Source organism: Cherax quadricarinatus, chromosome 56, assembly GCF_038502225.1.
Source record: "Cherax quadricarinatus isolate ZL_2023a chromosome 56, ASM3850222v1, whole genome shotgun sequence".
Lineage (NCBI taxonomy): Eukaryota > Metazoa > Arthropoda > Malacostraca > Decapoda > Parastacidae > Cherax > Cherax quadricarinatus.
This window is the reverse complement of record NC_091347.1, coordinates 4,966,709-4,986,469: the sequence shown is the minus strand read 5'-3', so window position 1 is coordinate 4,986,469 and position 19,761 is coordinate 4,966,709. Positions and strand designations below refer to the sequence as shown.

The following is a 19,761-nucleotide window of genomic DNA, read 5'->3' as shown; positions in this document are numbered from 1 at the left end:
GAACCTAACTCCTCCAGTGTTGTTGGAGTTATATAGGGTGACTGACAATACTGCCGTCTCTGCTGCCGCCTTCACCACCACTATGTAAGGCTTATGCTCTCAGTGGCCCTTATACACCCAACACCAACAACACAGCAACACTCATGACATACTTAAAGACATATTTTGTTCATTCTAGAGTATATGTCATGTTTCCATGTTATTAATATTGTTTATTATGTCATATTAGTTGAATTGTGATAGATAAATAAGCCGTAGAGTTGATATTAGTGTCATATTGAAGGACTATCTTGTCCTATCTCCAAATAAACTCTGCCACCTCCACAATTCCTAACATATGCAATGACATATTTTAACCCTTTGAGGGTTTCAGACATACTAGTATGGCTTACAACCCAGGGTTTTTGACATACTAGTACGCCTAAATTCTAGCGCCCTCAAATCTAGTGGGAGAAAGCTGGTAGGCCTCCATATGAAAGAATGGGTCTATGTGGTCAGTGTGCATGGTATAAAAAAAATCCTGCAGCACACAGTGCATAATGAGAAAAAAAAAAACTTTGACCGTTTTCTTGGAATAAAACAGCGACTTTGCACTGTATTTTCGTATGGTATTTATTGTTGTATTCTAGTTTTCTTGGTCTCATTTTATAGAATGGAAGACATATTACAGAAATTGAGATGATTTTGACTGGTTTTACAAAGAAAAGTACCTTGAAATTGAGCTCAAAGTAGCAGAAATGTTTGATTTTTACCAAAGTTCAAAAGTAAACAAATCATGCCAAGCTTCCAATACACATCAACTGGTGAGTCTAATATTCTTTTGCAAGTGCGCCAATAATATTTATACCATTTTTTATACTAATGCAGTAGTCTGCATAACAGTAAATCTTCTATTTTTTGTGAGAATAAAAATTCAAAGTGGAAAGCAAAAGAATGTAAGAGGGGCCTTGAGACGTGACTAATGAACAGAGGAAATGTCATTTTAGTGCCAGGAATGTATTTCTTGTTTGTTCTGGACCCTATTCGGAAATTGGCATCTTTTGAAATTTGTGTGAAATTGGCAAAATTGCTAAATTCTGACCACTGTACTGGATAGTTGAAATTGGTAAATGGGTGGTTTCTTGCACTCATTCAATAGAAAAAATGGAGTTCTAGCGACATATTCATGTTTTTTTGTTGACTAGTACAGTGGAACTGGCCGAAAATGGGGCTCAAAGTGGGCAAAATCGCCGATCCATAAACATCGCTGAGACCGCTAACTTTGCGAGAGCATAATTCCGTAAGTTTTCCATCAAAATTCATATTTTTGGTGTCATTATGATCGGGAAAAGATTCTCTATCTTTTCATAAGAAAAAATTATTTTTTTTTTTTTTTAAATTTGGCCGACCCTGAGAACGAGTCTCGGAGAGGGCCTGTTGACCCTCAAAGGGTTAAATATGATTGGGCAGCTGGGAATTTGCAAATGTTTGAAGCCCGCAAAAGTGGAAAACGCAAATGTTGAGGGAGACCTGTATGTTTGTTTTCCATATTGTTGGCTAATGGGTATTTTTTATTAATGATAAACTTGTCAAAATATAGCACATTGCAATTTTTTTTTTTTTTTTTTTTTTAACCCGTAAACAGTCCAAGTAGATCTACGTTCACATGTGTAGTGCTACAAAAGTAGATCTACATTTTTTTTACATATTTTCAAATATAACAAAAAAGAAGTAGATCAAAGTTTTTTTACACATTTTCAAATGTAAAAAAACAAAAAAGATCTACTTTTTTACATACTTTCAAATGTTGAAAAAGCATATATATTACGTTTGAACCGTTTACGGGTTAATAAGTCGGCCGTCTCCCACCGAGGCAAATTGTATTGTGATTTATTATGAAGTGTTTAGCCCTACAGTTGTATATGTATTTAAATAAACACCTTTTTATCTTTTATTTCAGCAAAAATGCCCCTTCAAACATCCACCAGGCAACGAGATTTATCGAAAGGGATCCATATCATTTTTTGAGCTCGATGGGCGTAAAAATAAATTATACGCACAAAATTTGTGTCTTCTGGCAAAACTTTTCTTGGATCACAAGACCTTATATTACGACACTGACCCATTTCTGTTCTACGTTATGACCGAGTACGATGCTCGGGGATATCACATAGTGGGCTACTTCTCAAAGGTATGGAAAGTCACATGTCATTATACTCTAACAAATAAATACAGTGTGTCTGAATAAATGCACCATATCGTATTTCAAGTTGCAACTGATGTAGATGTTTTCACAGAGCAAATTAATTGCTTTTTAAATAATATTTTTAAAATTTTATGAAATATTACCCAGTGTGCAAGAGAGTAGGGAAAGTCAGGTATAACTCATGAGTGTTTCAAGTGATGGTGATGTAGGCTTAAAAAATATATTTATACATATATTTAGTACATAATATGTATATCATACTTGGGAATCTGGTGCACAGCTGTTTTATATTGCCTTTCACCACATAAAATACAATTTGGTTAATATTTTGGCCACCATGGTTTACTTAAGCAATCTCATGATAGATGCTGTTAACCCATAAACGGTCCAAACGTATATATATGTTCACTACCCCAGTGCCCCAAATATTTTGAAAAATAAAAAATAATTTTTTTAATGAAAATAAAGAGCACATTTTTCTAATTTTTTTTTTTTCAACAAGTCGGCCATCTCCCACCGAGGCAGGATGACCCAAAAAGAAAGAAAATCCCCAAAAAGAAAATACTTTTATCATCATTCAACACTTTCACCTCACTCACACATAATCACTGTTTTTTCAGAGGTGCCCAGTTTAGAAGTATATACGTATAAAAATACACAATATATCCCTCCAAATTGCCAATATCCCAAACCCCTCCTTTAGAGTGCAGGCATTGTACTTCCCATTTCCAGGACTCAAGTCCAGTTATATAAAGTAACTGGTTTTAAGAACATAAGAACGAAGGAACACTGCAGAAGGCCCACTGGCCCATGCGAGGCAGGTCCAAGTCTCCTACCGGCTTAAGCCAATGCACCCAACCTAGTCAGGTCAGGTCACATTGACTTAAGGGAGGAACACGGCAACCGACCTGGTAGCACAAGCTATCAGGTCCAACTCACACCCACCCACATCCACTCATGTATTTATCCAACCTATTTTTAAAACTACACAACGTTCTGGCCTCTATAACTGTACTTGGGAGTTTGTTCCACTCATCAACAACTCTATTACCAAACCAGTACTTTCCTATATCCTTCCTGAATCTGAATTTTTACAACTTGAAACCATTGCTGCGAGTCCTGTTTAGGCTAGATATTTTCAGCACACTATTTACATCCCCTTTATTTATTCCTGTCTTCCATTTATACACCTCAATCATATCCCCCCTAATTCTACGTCTTTCTAGAGAGTGCAGATTCAGGGCCCTTAGTCTATCCTCATAGGGAAGGTTTCTGATACATGGGATCAACTTTGTCATCCTCCTTTGTACATTTTCCAGAGCATTTATATCCATTCTGTAATACGGTGACCAAAACTGTGCAGCATAATCTAAATGAGGCCTAACCAAGGATGTATAGAGTTGAAAAACAACCTGAGGACTCCTATTATTTATGCTTCTTGATATGAAGCCAAGGATTCTATTAGCTTTATTGCGAACACTTATGCACTGTTGTCTTGGTTTCAGATTACTGCTAACCAGAACTCCTAAATCTTTTTCGCAATCCGTAATATTAAGATCTACATTATTTAGTTTATATGTGGCATGGTTATTGTCCTGTCCAACATTTAGAATTTTGCATTTGTCTATATTAAACTGCATCTGCCACTTCTCCGACCACTGCATCAATCTATTCAAATCTTCCTGGAGTGCTCTAATGTCCTCGTCAGAATGAATTCGACGGCCTATTTTGGTGTCATCAGCAAACTTGCCGATGTCGCTCTTTATGCCCTCATCTATGTCGTTTATGTAGATTGTGAACAGCAGGGGGCCCAACACTGACCCCTGTGGAACACCGCTCATGACGCTTCCCCACTCTGATTTCTCACCATTTATGCAAACTCTCTGCTGCCTATTTGTCAACCATGCCTCTATCCAGGAAAAAATTTCTCCTCCTATTCCATGTGCCTTAATTTTCCTCAATAGTCTCTGATGTGGGACCCTGTCAAAAACCTTACTGAAGTCCATATACACAATATCATATTCATTACCATGATCTACTTCCTCAAATACCTTAGTGAAAAAAGTTAATAAATTCGTAAGGCAGGAACGCCCCTTTGTAAAACCATGCTGAGATTCGTTGATTAATTTATGCTTTTCAAGGTGGCTACGAACTGCCTCGGCAATTATTGATTCCATAAATTTTCCCACTATGGAGGTTAGGCTTATTGGTCTATAGTTCGAAGCTAAGGACCTGTCACCTGCTTTAAAAATAGGTATCACATTTGCCATTTTCCACTTATCTGGCACCATGCCAGTTTGTTGCGATATGTTGAAAAGATTAGCCAAAGGTTTGCTAAGCTCCTCTTTACATTCCTTTAGAACCCTTGCATACAGTTCATCAGGGCCTGGGGATTTGTTAGGTTTTAATTTATCTATTTGCCTAAGGACCATGTCACTTGTGACCCTAATCGTGCGCAGTTTATTATCGTCCTGTTCTACATAATTTATCATTTCCGGAATATCGCTGGTATGCTTCTGTGTAAAAACTGAGAGGAAGTATGTGTTAAAAATTCTACACATTTCCTTATCACTGTCAGTGAGCTGACCCGAGGAACTTTTGAGTGGGCCTATCTTGTCCCTGATCTTACTTCTGTATACCTGAAAGAATCCTTTAGGGTTAGTCTTCGATTCTCTTGCAACTTTAACCTCATAATCTCTTTTTGCTTTTCTAATTCCCTTTTTTATTTCTCTCTTTAACTGAATATATCGATTTCTTAACTGCCCCTCTCCTCTTTTGATTTGCCTATATATGCCTCTCTTTTGACCAATCAGATATTTTAATCTATTGTTCATCCATTTAGGATCATTTTTGTTTGATCTGATTTCCCTATTTGGAACATAATTTGACTGAGCAGCTAGAACTATGCCCTGGAAAGCATCATATCGGCAACCATCACCACCTACCTGACCCTTAGTCAGGTCATTCCAGTTCAGCCCACCTAAGTAATTTTTCAGTCCTATGAAATCAGCCAAGCGAAAGTCAGGGACGGAGACTTGATTGCCATTATTAGGGGAATTCCATGATATATTAAAACTGAGTGATTTGTGATCACTTTCCCCAAGCTCATCATTAACCTCAAGATTATTAATTAGTGTTTCCCTACTGGCAAGAACCAAGTCAAGGAGGTTATTTCCCCTAGTTGGCTCTGTCACAAACTGTTTTAAAAAAACAATCCTGGATCGTATCAAGAAAGTCACCTGACTCTAAATTTCCTGTCAAATTGCTCCAGTCAATCTGTCTATAGTTGAAATCTCCCATTAGCACAACATTTTCGTATGTAGATGCCTTACGAATTTCGTCCCATAGAAGTTTACTGCACTCCCTATCAAGATTTGGGGCCCTGTAAATCACACCCAAAATTAGTTTTTCTCGGCCCTCGAGAAGCTGTACCCAAACAGATTCAGTGACTGACGCTTCTAATTTTATATCTTGTCTAACACAACAATTTAAATTGTCTCTGACATACATCGCTACTCCACCACCCTTCCTGTTGACCCTGTCAGTGTGGAATAATTTATAGCCTTGTATGTGACATTCAGAGGGCATCTCTCTATCTTTCAGATTGAGCCAGGTCTCTGTTATAGCAATAATATCTATGTTTCCTGCACTTGCAATTAATCTTAGCTCATCTATTTTATTTCTTACACTCCTGCTATTAGTATAGTAAACCTTAAGGGAGCTAGTCCCTTGCTGTCCTCTGCTGTCCCCCTTTGTTTGCTGACCTGATCTATTGTCTTTATTTATAACTTCATGCTGAATGCCTTTTATACATTTACTGTTTCCAACCCTAGTGTTGCAACCTGCTTGTTTCTCACACACACCCATACCTCTATCTTCTATCAGTTTAAAATCATAGGCATTTCACCAATGGCCTTCTCAATTGAGTTTGCAAGTGCTACCACCCCAGCCCCAGAGAGATGTACCCCATCCCTTGCATACATATCATGCTTGCCATAAAAGTTGTTCCAGTTGTCAATGAATGGGATTGCAAGTTCCTTGCAGTATCTGTCTAGCCAGCAATTTACACCAGTTGCCCTAGACAACCATTCATTTCCTACTTCCCTTCTAGGCAAGATGCTACATATGATTGGGACCCCTCCCTTAGACTTAATGAAATCTATAGCTGACCTGTACTTACCTAGCAGCTCTTCTCTCTTACCCTTCCCAATATCATTTCCACCAGCACTGAGACAAATAATGGGCTTGTTCCCATTACCTGACATGATATTATCCAGCCTGTTAACTATGTCCCCAACACCAGCTCCAGGGACGCGCACACTATCTCTCATCTTCTTATTCCTATTACAAAAAGCACGGTCAATATATCTTACCTGAGAGTCACCAACCACAAGAATGCGTTTACCCCTACCCCGCCTTCCTTCCTCTATAGATTTATATGCTTTCCATGTCATTCTACTTTGATCCATTCTCTCTAAATGACCAAACCACCTCAACAACCCCTCTTCTGCCCTCTGACTAATACTTTTATTAACTCCACACCTTCTAATTTCCACACTCCAAATTTTCTGCATAATATTTACACCACACATTGCCCTTAGACAGGACATCTCCACTGCCTCCAACCGCCTCCTCGCTGCAGCATTTACAACCCAAGCTTCACACCCATATAAGAGTGTTGGTACTACTATACTTTCATACATTCCCTTTCTTTGCCTCCATAGATAACATTTTTTTGTCTCCACATATACCTCAATGCACCACTCACCCTTTTTCCTTCATCAATTCTATGATTAGCCTCATCCTTCATAAATCCATCCGCTGACACGTCAACTCCCAAATATCTGAAAACATTCACTTCTTCCATACTCCTCCTCCCAAATTTGATATCCAATTTTTCTTTATCTAAATCATTTGATACTCTCATCACCTTACTCTTTTCTATGTTCACTTTCAACTTTCTACCTTTACACACACTCCCAAATTCATCCACTAACCTTTGGAATTTTTCTTTAGAATCTCCCATAAGCACAGTATCATTAGCAAAAAGTAACTGTGTCACTTCCCATTTTGTATTTAATTACCCATAATTTAATCCCACTCCTCTCCCAAACACCCTAGCATTTACTTCTTTTGCAACCCCATCTATAAATATATTAAACAACCATGGTGACATTACACATCCCTGTCTAAGACCTACTTTTACCGGGAAGTATTCTCCCTCTCTTCTACACACCCTAACCTGAGCCTCAGTACTTACTGAGATATGAGGCTGCAGAGTTGGCACTTAATGCTCAACTGACGGCAACATAGAATCCTGCCACTTGCAGAAGTGTTGCCTATATACCATTTTTTCTCATTTTTACATTATTTTATATAATTTTTATACTCTGATAATTATAGTTTATTGTAGTTCTTGTCATTTCATAACCTTTTTCATAATCTTTTTTCTGACACTAATATTAGGTACTGAAATTGTACTCAGATTGTCACAAACACATTGACAGGTGGACATTTACACCTGCCTTGGTCATTTACTATTGTCTAGGAATATATACAGTGGACCCCCGCATAGCGACCTTAATCCGTGCAAGAGGGCTGGCTGTTATGCGAAATGTTCGCTATGCGAATGAATTTTCCCCATAAGAAATAATGGAAATAAAATTAATCCGTGCAAGACACCCAAAAGTATGAAAAAAAATTTTTTTTACCACAAAAAAATGTTAATTTTAGTACACACAAACTGAAAAAGGCATGCACAATTACATGACACTTACTTTTATTGAAGATCTGGTGATGATTGATGGGATGGGAGGAGGGGAGAGAGAGTGTTAGTGTTTAGAAGGGGAATCCCCTTCCATTAGGACTTGAGGTAGCAAGTCCTTTTCTGGGGTTACTTCCCTTCTTCTTTTAACCCTTTGAGGGTTTTCGTCGTACTAGTACGTCTTACGTGTAGGGGTTTTTGACGTACTAGTACTCATAAATTCTAGCGGCCTCAAATCTAGTGGGAGAAAGCTGGTAGGCCTTCATATGAAAGAATGGGTCTATGTGGTCAGTGTGCACAGTCTAAAAAAAATCCTGCAGCACACAGTGCATAATGAGAAAAAAAAAACTTTGACCATTTTTTTTTAATAAATCAGCGACTTTGCAGTGTATTTTCGTATGGTATTTATTGTTGTATTCTAGTTTTCTTGGTCTCATTTTATAGAATGGAAGACATATTACAGAAATTGAGATGATTTTGACTGGTCTTACAAAGAAAAGTGCCTTGAAATTGAGCTCAAAGTAGCAGAAATGTTCGATTTTTACCAAACTTCAAAAGTAAACAAATTGTGCCAAGCGTGCAATACACGTCAACTGGTGAGTCTAATATTCTTTCACAAGTGCACCAATAATATTTATACCATTTCTTACACTAATGCAGTAGTCTGCATAACAGTAAATCTTCAATTTTTTGTGAGAATAAAAATTCAAAGTGGAAAGCAAAAGAATATAAGAGGGGCCTTGAGACGTGACTAATGACCAGAGGAAATGTCATTTTAGTGCCAGGAATGTCTTTCTTGTTTATTCTGGACCCTATTCGGAAATTGGCATCTTTTGAAATTTGTGTGAAATTGGCAAAATTGCTATATTCTGACCACTGTATTGGATAGTTGAATTTCATAAATGAGTGGTTTCTTGCACCCATTCGATAGAAAAAATGGAGTTCTAGCGAAATATTCATGTTTTTTGTCGACTAGTACAGTGAAATTGGCCGAAAATGGGGCTCAAAGTGGGCAAAATCGCCGATGCGTAAACATCGCCGAGACCGTTAACTTTGCGAGAGCATAATTCCGTAAGTTTTCTATCAAATTTCAAACTTTTGGTGTCTTTATGATCGGGAAAAGATTCTCTATCTTTTCATAAGAGAAAATAATTTTTTTTTTTTTTTTAAATTTGGCCGACCCTGAGAACGAGTTTCGGAGAGGGCCTGTCGACCCTCAAAGGGTTAATGCCACTAGGACCAGCTTCAGAGTCACTGGACTTCTTTCGCACAACATATCTGTCCATAGTGGCCTGTACCTCTCGTTCCTTTATGATTTGTCTAAAGTGGTTCACAACACTGTCATTGTAACAGTCACCAGCACGGCTTGCAATAGCTGTGTGAGGGTGATTTTCATCAAAAAAGGTTTGCACTTCAAGCCATTTTGCACACATTTCCTTAATCTTTGAAGTAGGCAATTCCTTCAATTTCTCTCTCCCCTCCTTTGAACCAGTTTCCCCAGGTCTGGCCTCTTGCTCTTGAAGTTGATCTATCAGCTCATCAGTGGTTAGTTCTTCATTGTCCTCCTCCACCAACTCTTCCACATCCTCCCCACTAACCTCCAACCCCAAGGACTTCCCCAATTCCACAATTGATTCCTCAACTGGTATACTCCTCTCAGGGTTAGCCTCAAACCCTTCAAAATCCCTTTTGTCTACACATTCTGGCCACAGTTTCTTCCAAGCAGAGTTCAAGGTTCTCTTAGTCACTCCCTCCCAAGCCTTACCTATAAGGTTTACACAATTGAGGATATTAAAGTGATCCTTCCAAAACTCTTTTAGAGTCAATCGAGTGTCTGTGGTCACTTCAAAGCACTTTTGAAACAGAGCTTTTGTGTACAGTTTCTTGAAGTTGGAAATGACCTGCTGGTCCATGGGCTGCAGGAGAGGAGTGGTATTAGGAGGCAAAAACTTCACCTTAATGAAGCTCATGTCCCCATAAAGTCGCTCTGCCACGTCTGTAGGATGACCAGGGGCATTGTCTAACACCAGGAGGCACTTAAGGTCTAATTTCTTTTCAGTTAGGTAATCTTTCACATTGGGGGCAAATGCATGGTGTAACCAGTTATAGAAAAATTCCCTAGTGACCCATGCCTTACTGTTTGCCCTCCACAGCACACACAAATTATCCTTGAGGACATTCTTTTGCCTGAACGCTCTGGGAGTTTCAGAGTGATACACTAATAAAGGCTTAACTTTGCAATCACCACTAGCATTGGCACACATCAACAAAGTAAGCCTGTCTTTCATAGGCTTATGTCCTAGGAGTGCCTTTTCCTCCTGAGTAATGTAGGTCCTGCTTGGCATTTTCTTCCAGAACAGGCCTGTTTCATCACAATTAAACACTTGTTCAGGTTTCAGTCCTTCAGTTTCTATGTACTCCTTGAATTCATGCACATATTTTTCAGCCGCTTTGTGGTCCGAACTGGCAGCCTCACCATGCCGTATCACACTATGGATGCCACTACGCTTCTTAAATCTCTCAAACCAACCTTTGCTGGCCTTAAATTCACTCACATCATCACTAGTTGCAGGCATTTTTTTAATTAAATCGTCATGCAACTTCCTAGCCTTTTCACATATGATCGCTTGAGAGACGCTATCTCCTGCTAGCTGTTTTTCATTTATCCACACCAATAAGAGTCTCTCAACATCTTCCATCACTTGCGATCTTTGTTTCGAAAACACAGTTAAACCTTTGGCAACAACAGCTTCCTTGATTGCCGTTTTCTTGCCCACAATAGAAGAGATGGTTGATTTTGGTTTCTTGTACAACCTGACCAGGTCGGTGATACGTACTCCACTTTCATACTTATCAATGATCTCTTTCTTCATTTCAATAGGAATCCTAACCCTTATTGCTGTAGGGTTGGAACTAGAAGCTTTCTTGGGGCCCATGGTCACTTATTTTCCAGAAACAGCACCGAAAACACTGTAATAATACGAAATATTCCGAGTGTATGCTTGAATGTTACCGCGGAGGCTGGCTGGTAAACAATGGCACAGGCGGCACATGTGAGGCTGGCTGAGGGCGCACATTGGACGCGTCTCGGACGAAGGCCGCTGAGCGGGTTTTTGTCCACTATGCGGGGCAAAATTTTAGCGAACAAAGCGTCCGCTATGCGGATTGTCCGCTATGCAAGGCGTCCGCTATGCGGGGGTCCACTGTACAAAGTATTTATAGATCCCAGCAATGTTTTGGATACATGGGAGTATAGAAGAAGAAGGAAGAAGGAAAGAGGAGGAGGAAGAAGGAAGAAGGAAAAAATTGACTTGAAGCAATGTGTAAGACAAGTGTTCAGTGACAAGCATCCGGGAGGGCAGTGATAAGATCAAATATGAGATGACATTTGATGGGTGTCAGCGAGAGTGCAGAGATAAGATGAGATAATGCAGAGATAAGAGGAGATAAGCTATGACATTTGATGGGCGCCAGCGAGGGTGCAGAGATAAGGGATGACATTTGATGAGCTCGTATCTCTGATTATCTGTCTCTCTGTCTTATTTCTCTGTCTGCTGTCTCCATCTCTCTGTTTGTCTTAGAGAAAGCCACTGTGAACCAACAGGTATTCTTATGCATTATATCTACAAGCACAGTATAGCACTTCGGATTTTTTAGGTTATTCTAGGTAATTTACACTATGTATAATTGTATTTGTGTGTACCTGTGAGACAGAGACAGAGATAGACAGAAATAGACAGAGACAAATAGACAGACCCTAAACTTGGGGTTAACATCACTTTCCTCTTAAAAGGGGAGTATTAATATAACATTACATCAGAGAATCCTTGGTGTTTGCCCCACTGTTTGCTCTAGCTGGCGCTCAGAATAACTGGTGCTCCCACAAGGTACTGAGTGGTCCCAGATTTTTTTAATACTGCGCACACCGAGTGTTAAGATCCATTCTTTGCTGACCAGGCATCTCAGGCCAGTCATGCCAAATTTGGAGGCAGGAAAATTAAAACGTATGTATACGTTTGGGGTGCTATGCGTAAGAACATATATATACGTTTGGACCATTTAGGGGTTAAGGCACACGGAATAGGAGAAATTTTTTCCTGGGTAGAGGCATGGTTAACAAATAGGCAGCAGAGAATTTGCATAAATGGGGAGAAATCAGAATGGGGGCACGTCACAAGCGGTGTTCCACAAGGGGTCAGTGTTGGGCCCGTTGTTGTTCACAATTTACATAAATGACATAGATGAGGGAATAAATAGTGACATAAGCAAATTTGCTGATGACACCAAAATAAGCCATCCAATTCATTCTAATGAGGACACTAGAGCACTCCAGGATGATTTGAATAGACTGATGCAATGGTCGGAGAAGTGGCAGATGCAGTTTAATATAGACAAATGCAAAGTTCTAAATGTTGGACAGGAAAATAACCATGCCACATATAAACTAAATAATGTAGATCTTAATACTATTGATTGCGAGAAGGATTTAGGAGTTCTGGTTAGCAGTTCAATTCAATTCAATTCAAGTTTATTCTCTATAATGGTTACAATGTGGGGTTTACAGGTTTTGGGTATTTTGTGGTTTACATGTTATAAAATACTAATTACAGAGGGGGCCACTAGGACACCTAGCATGGCTAGGCATTTCAAGCAGACTTAGATTAAATCTTAACATTAAATCCTTACAGATTATGGTATTAAGGCTAAGTGACTACATCATAATTTGTGAGTTTAGCAATGTGAATGCTTTTGTTTTGGCACAATACAAGGTGTCTATATTTGAGTATCATAGGTAAACTTGTGATTAGTTAGAATTTATTATTTTAAGATTAAGATTAGTATTTCTGGGTTTATAGTCAGTGGGTGAGTGAGTGTAATTTTGAACCACCAGTTAGTTGTTGGGGTGGATCAGGGAGATAAGATGTTTTCTAACTGTAGTTTTGAAAGTGATGAATGTGTCTGCAGTTCTAGAGTTTTCAGGTAGGGTGTTCCAGATTTTAGGTCCTTTGAAATACATTGAATTTTTGTAAAGGTTTAGTCGAACACGGGGAATGTCATAGAGATGTTTGTGTCTGGTGTTATGCCTGTGGGTCCTGTCACAACTATCAAGAAAGCATTTTAGGTCAAGGTTAACATTGGAATTTAAGGTCCTGTAGATATAGATTGCACAGTAGTAAGTGTGGATGTTCTGAACAGGGAGTAAGTTTAGATCTATGAAGAGTGGGGGGTGTGTTGCCAGGGATGGGATTTAGTGATTATTCTTACTGCGGCTTTTTGTTGGGTTATTATTGGCTTTAGGTGTGTTGCTGCAGTTGAACCCCAAGCACAGATAGCATAGGTGAGGTATGGATTTATAAGTGAATGGTATAGTGTGAGAAGGGCAGTTTGCGGTACGTAGTATCGTATCTTGGAGAGGATCCCCACCGTTTTGGATACTTTTTTCGTTATGTGTTGGATATGGGCGCTGAAATTTAGGTTGTTGTCGAGGTAAAGGCCAAGGAATTTGCCCACATTATGTCTGGCAATTAGAGTGTTGTCGATCTTAATGTTAAGTTAATGACAACAGTGCATTAGAGTTCGCAATAAAGTTAACAGAATCCTTGGCTTCATATCTAGAAGTATAAATAATAGAAGTCCTCAGGTTGTTCTTTAACTCTATATATCCGTGGTTAGGCCTAGTTTAGATTATGCTGCACAGTTATGGTCACCCTATTACAGAATGGACATAAATGCACTGGAAAACATACAGAGGAGGATGGCAAAGTTGATCCCATATATCAGAAATCTTCCCTATCAGGACAGACTGAGGGCCCTGAATCTGCACTCTCTAGAAAAAAAAATAGAATTAGGGGGGATATGATCAAGGTGTATAAATGGAAAACAGGAATAAATAAAGAGGATGTAAATAGCGTGTGCTGAAAATTTCCAGCCAAGACAGGACTCGCAGCAATGGTTTCAAGTTGGAAAAATTCAGGTTCAGGAAGGATGTAGGAAAGCACTGGTTTGGTAATAGAGGTGTGGATGAGTAGAACAAACTTCCGAGTACAGTTATAGAGGCTAAAACATTGTGTAGTTTTAAAAATAGGTTAGATAAATACATGAGTGGGTGTGGGTGGGTGTGAGTTGGACCTGACTAGCTTGTGCTACTAGGTCTGATGCCGTGCTCCTTCCTTAAGTGGAAGTGACCTGACTAGGTGGGTCATTGGGCTAATCCGGGGGTGGGGGGGGAGGCATGGACCTGCTTTGCATGGGTCAGTAGGCCTGCTGCAGTGCTCCTTTCTTATGTTCTTATTATGAGTCCAAAGAAGGATAATGAGATGAAAGCAAAGAGAAAAGTTGTAAAACAGCTCTGTTGAGTTTAAAAAAGAAGTTATTTGAAGTATGAAGATAGGCTCTGTGTGGTCAATATAGTAAAACTTTTTGATAAATCAGCATCTACTATCAGCATGATACTGGGCCAAAGGGAAAAAAAATAAGGCAGCTGACCTTGTGAAAGCCGTGAAAGTGATATCAAGGCAAAGGCCGCAAATGGTTAAGGAGGTTGAAAAACTCTTGTTGATTTGGATAAACAAAAAAGCTACAAACTGATAGTGGTTCAGAGGCCATTATTTGTGAAAAAGTGAGGCAGTTGCATGATGACCACCTGAAAAAAAATGAAACAAGTGCTGAAATGCAATCCTTCAAGGCTAGTAGGGGTTGGTTTGATAATTTTAAGAAAAGAAGTGGCATTCATAGTGTGACTAGGCATGGGTGGAGGGGGCTGCCAGTGCTGACAAAGTGGCTGTTGAAAAGTCCGTTACTAAATTCCAAGCGTGCGTAAAGGCTGAGGGATTTCTCCCCAAGTGTTTAATTGTGATGAGACAGGCCTCTTCTTGAAGAAAATGCCCAAGAGGATTTACATAACTAAAGAGGAAAAGTCAGTGCCAGTACACAAGCCAGTGAAAGACAGGCTCACTCTGTTATTGTGTAGTAATGCAAGTGGGGACTTGAAATTGAAGCCCTTACTTGTTTATCATTCCAAAAATCCATGAGGTTTTAAGAGGAACAATGTTATATTGTATCCCTGGGGAAGACCTTGGGCCTAGAGGTGACTGAATATGATGTGTAGGAGCTGGTAAAGGAGCATAGAGCTGAACTCACCACAAAAGAACTTGTAGACCTTCAGAAGGAGCAGCAACAGATTGCAGCAGAGGAGCTGTCATCAGAGGAAGAGGAGGGAAAGGATGATGTGCCCATTGCACTTGTCAAGGAAATGTGTGCTAAATGGCATGAAGTGCAGGAGTTTGCTGAAAAATACCATCCAGACAAAGCAGTGGCCATCCGTCTCTTTAACATGTACAATGACAGTGTAATGTCTCAATTTAGATAAGTGTTAAAACAAAACATAAAGCATACCTCACTGCACAGGTTTTTAGTGAGACGAAGATTCAGTGAGCCAGAACAAGGTGTTAGTGGTGAAAAGAGACAAAGAAGAGAAACAACACCAGAAGGACATATCAGGTGACATATCAGGTGACTCTCCTTCTAATCAATAACATACCCCCCTTCCTCTCCTACACCACCTGTTTTCAGTATGCCATTAGCTCTTCTCTGACAGGTAAGAGGCAGTTAAATTTTCATTTACTGTGCAGTTATCAGTTAAAGTTTCTTTTAGTATTCATTTTTACAGTTTTATATAGTAGTTAGTACATTTTTAATAAATTATATTGTCATTTGTGGTCTGGAATGGATTAATTCTATTTACATTATTCTTGCTGGAAAAAATTGCTTTGGATGTCGAATTGACCTTTGAAACAAATTAAATTCGACAACTGAGGTTTCACTGTACGACTGTTACGCAGAAAGTGGGATCCCCTGGGGGCTAAGGCCTTGTCTGTGGGCAAAGGCAAAGTTACACACATCTCAGGCAGAAACAGGCCACCCAGGGCTATCTCAGTCAAAACAGTAAGCACTAAACCAGCATTTATTACTTCAGTGGATTGGTTCACAGAGGGTTATGCAAAATTTCTAGTTAGGAAAATAGACGTTTATTAGGCATAACACTGTATACACTCTCTAGAAGAACATCTTCCTGTATCTCCTATCCTCAACGCCCAAATAATGGTACACAAGGAGCAGGCGGCTGGAGAGTCCAGCAAAACATAAACACTTAGCCCAGCGAGGCCCGTCCTTCTCTTCTCCACTACCGACCCCATTTCCTCTTATGTCCTCACTCATCCCACAGAACCCTGACCATATCAGAGCCTAGGGAAGCATAAAGGTGAACCATAGAAGAGCCTATGGCTTGAGTTAGCTAAACAAAAGGGGTACACAACTACAAAACTTAGCTTAAATACACGGCATCCCAGACACCAGCCTTCAGTCTATGCTGCCTCCACATGACTGTCCCAAGCCACGCCACTCAGGCTTACCCGCTCACCAAACACAGTTGGAAAATAAATCCCTGGCAGGATTTCCTTGCATTTACCATTTAAAGTACTTTACAGTACCCCCAAATGCACATTATGAATTATAAAATTGAGCTCTACAATTATAACATTCATACTATTATGGCACACTTCTCACTATATATACATACGGTGTCATGCAGAACCCTGCATAACAACGACTAAATGCACACACTTACATTTTTATTCTTTCATGCCAATCTCACCATAAGTTTTCATCATAAACACAACTTCTAAACATGTCTTGCTCTCATTTTCTTCAATAGTCATAGACTCACACTTATTATTCTTGTACCTCCATCATCACTCTATGTTCCTCTTGGGTGCCATGGTAAATGTCAAGAGACCCATTAGTGAAAAAAATATCCAGATTTACTTGATAAACAGAATGGGGTGGAAGACTTCCATAATGCAACTCTAGGTGGTGTGGGTTATCAACAGGAGGGAAGTCATGTTCATGATTTGCAGTGCTCAAATTTTTGCATGCAACTTGATGATATAGCATATGGTACCATTATTTTGTGTTAGGTGATTATTTTATCCTAGGTAGTAGGTTGGTAGACAGCAGCCACCCAGAGAGATTCTACCATCCTGCCATGTGAGTGTAAAATGGAAACCTCTAATTGTTTTACATGATGGCAGGTTTGCTGGTGTCTTATTTTGGTCTCATAAACATGCAAGGTTTCAGGTACATCTTGCTACTTCTACTTACACTTAGGCCACATTACACATGCATGTACAAGCATATATATACACACACCCTTTTGGGTTTTCTTCTATTTTCTTACTAGTTCTTGCTCTTATTTATTTCCTCTTACCTCTATGGGGAAGTGGAGCAGAATTCTTCCTCTTAAGCCATTCATGTCGTAAGAGGCAACTAAAATGCTGAGAGCAAGGGGCTAGTAACCCCTGCACCTGTATACATTACTAAAGTTAAAAAGCGAAACTTTTGTTTTTCTTTTTGGGCCACCCTGCTTTGGTGGGATGTGGCTGGTTTGTTGAAAGAAGAACTGGTATACAAATCCTTGGCTGTCATATTACCTAAGGGCAAATGGTACAGAAGTGTGGAACAGTCAGAGCAACAAGGAAACATATGCCAAAATAATTTTTCTTCTTTCAACACACTGGCTGTATCCCACTGGGGCAGAGTGGCCCAAAAAAGAAAAATTAAAGTTATATGCCAAAATTAAGAACACTAAATAAAGAAAAAATGCTGGTATTTGTTGATGACTACTTCATGTCAATTTGTTGGCATAATAAATGTAATGTGACAGTGTTGACAGCTATTCACAAGAATGAGTTGCAATGGATGGGCAAGAAAAACAGAAACGGGTGAAGACACAATGTGCATTTGGTAGACAAATGTGATATGCAGATTCGTTATGTTGACTGTGAGCGTAGGAGTAATGAGTGGTACCTTAAACTGTTCTTTCACCTTCTTGATATTGTCATGTTGAATGTGTATATGTACCTGATGAAGAGCAGCAGTAGACCAGCCTACCAGAAATTCAATGAAAACATCATGCATAAAACTTGCAAAAATTCCACTGTATATGGAACCTTATTATGAAGAGTTTCATAAACTCTAGCAACTGTAATTGGCATAGTAAACAGTAAGTATAGAGTGAGTGTGCAGTGTCTAGTGCATATATACAGTAGGGCCCTGCTTTACGGCGTTCTGCTAATACGGACATTTCAAATTATGACCAAAACTCGCTATACGACTACCCTCCTCTAATATGGTCACTGCACCCCACCCGGTTTGTTTACATTTTCCATGAGCTTCTTAAGCACCACGTCTCTCCATTATGTATGGAAACTCCAAAATTTCAAGTTTTTTAAAAGTTATTGTAGAGGAGAGAGAGAGATTTTGGGAAATGTTGAGTGAATGCGTGGGGAGTTTTGAATCAAGTGTGAGAGTAATGGTGGCTGGGGATTTCAATGCTAAAGTGGGCAGAAATGTTATGGAGGGAGTAGTAGGTAAATTTGGGGTGCCAGGGGTAAATGTAAATGGGGAGCCTTTAATTGAGCTATGTGTAGAAAGAGATTTGCTAATAAGTAATACATATTTTATGAAAAAGAGGATAAATAAATATACAAGGTATGATGTAGCACGTAATGAAAGTAGTTTATTAGATTATGTATTGGTGGATAAAAGGTTAATGGGTAGGCTCCAGGATGTACGTGTTTATAGAGGGGCAACTGATATATCGGATCATTATTTAGTTGTAGCTACAGTTAGAGTAAGAGGTAGATGGGAAAAGAGGAAGGTGGCAACAAGAAGTAAGAGGGAGGTGAAAGTGTATAAACTAAGGGAGGAGGATGTTAGGGTGAGATATAAGCGACTATTGGCAGAAAGGTGGGCTAGTGCAAAGATGAGTAGTGGGGGGGTTGAAGAGGGTTGGAATAGTTTTAAAAATGCAGTATTAGAATGTGGGGCAGAAGTTTGTGGTTATAGGAGGGTGGGGGCAGGAGGAAAGAGGAGTGATTGGTGGAATGATGAAGTAAAGGGTGTGATAAAAGAGAAAAAGGTAGCTTATGAGAGGTTTTTACAAAGTAGAAGTGTTACAAGAAGAGCAGAGTATATGGAGAGTAAAAGAAAGGTAAAGAGAGTGGTGAGAGAGTGCAAAAGGAGAGCAGATGATAGAGTGGGAGAGGCACTGTCAAGAAATTTTAATGAAAATAAGAAAAAATTTTGGAGTGAGTTAAACAAGTTAAGAAAGCCTAGGGAAAGTATGGATTTGTCAGTTAAAAACAGAGTAGGGGAGTTAGTAGATGGGGAGATGGAGGTATTAGGTAGATGGCGAGAATATTTTGAGGAACTTTTAAATGTTAAGGAAGAAAGAGAGGCAGTAATTTCATGCACTGGTCAGGGAGGTATACCATCTTTTAGGAGTGAAAAAGAGCAGAATATAAGTGTGGGGGAGGTACATGAGGCATTATGTAGAATGAAAGGGGGTAAAGCAGCTGGAACTGATGGGATCATGACAGAAATGTTAAAAGCAGGGGGGGATATAGTGTTGGAGTGGTTGGTACTTTTGTTTAATAAATGTATGAAAGAGGGGAAGGTACCTAGGGATTGGCAGAGAGCATGTATAGTCCCTTTATATAAAGGGAAAGGGGACAAAAGAGACTGTAAAAATTATAGAGGAATAAGTTTACTGAGTATACCAGGAAAAGTGTACGGTAGGGTTATAATTGAAAGAATTAAGAGGTAAGACAGAATGTAGGATTGCGGATGAGCAAGGAGGTTTCAGAGTGGGTAGGGGATGTGTAGATCAAGTGTTTACATTGAAGCATATATGTGAACAGTATTTAGATAAAGGTAGGGAAGTTTTTATTGCATTTATGGATTTAGAAAAGGC

General features: G+C 39.3%; 1 protein-coding gene across 1 annotated transcript in view; it reads left to right on the top strand.

Moving 5' to 3' along the window:
* Positions 1 to 19,761, top strand: part of LOC128700668 (Histone acetyltransferase Tip60) — a 92,968-nt gene that overhangs the window by 56,960 nt on the left and 16,247 nt on the right. Inside the window, exon 7 of the mRNA XM_070096979.1 lies at positions 1,940 to 2,170. Within this exon, the coding sequence (XP_069953080.1) occupies positions 1,940 to 2,170 (231 nt within the window). The remainder of the gene's footprint in view (positions 1 to 1,939; positions 2,171 to 19,761) is intronic.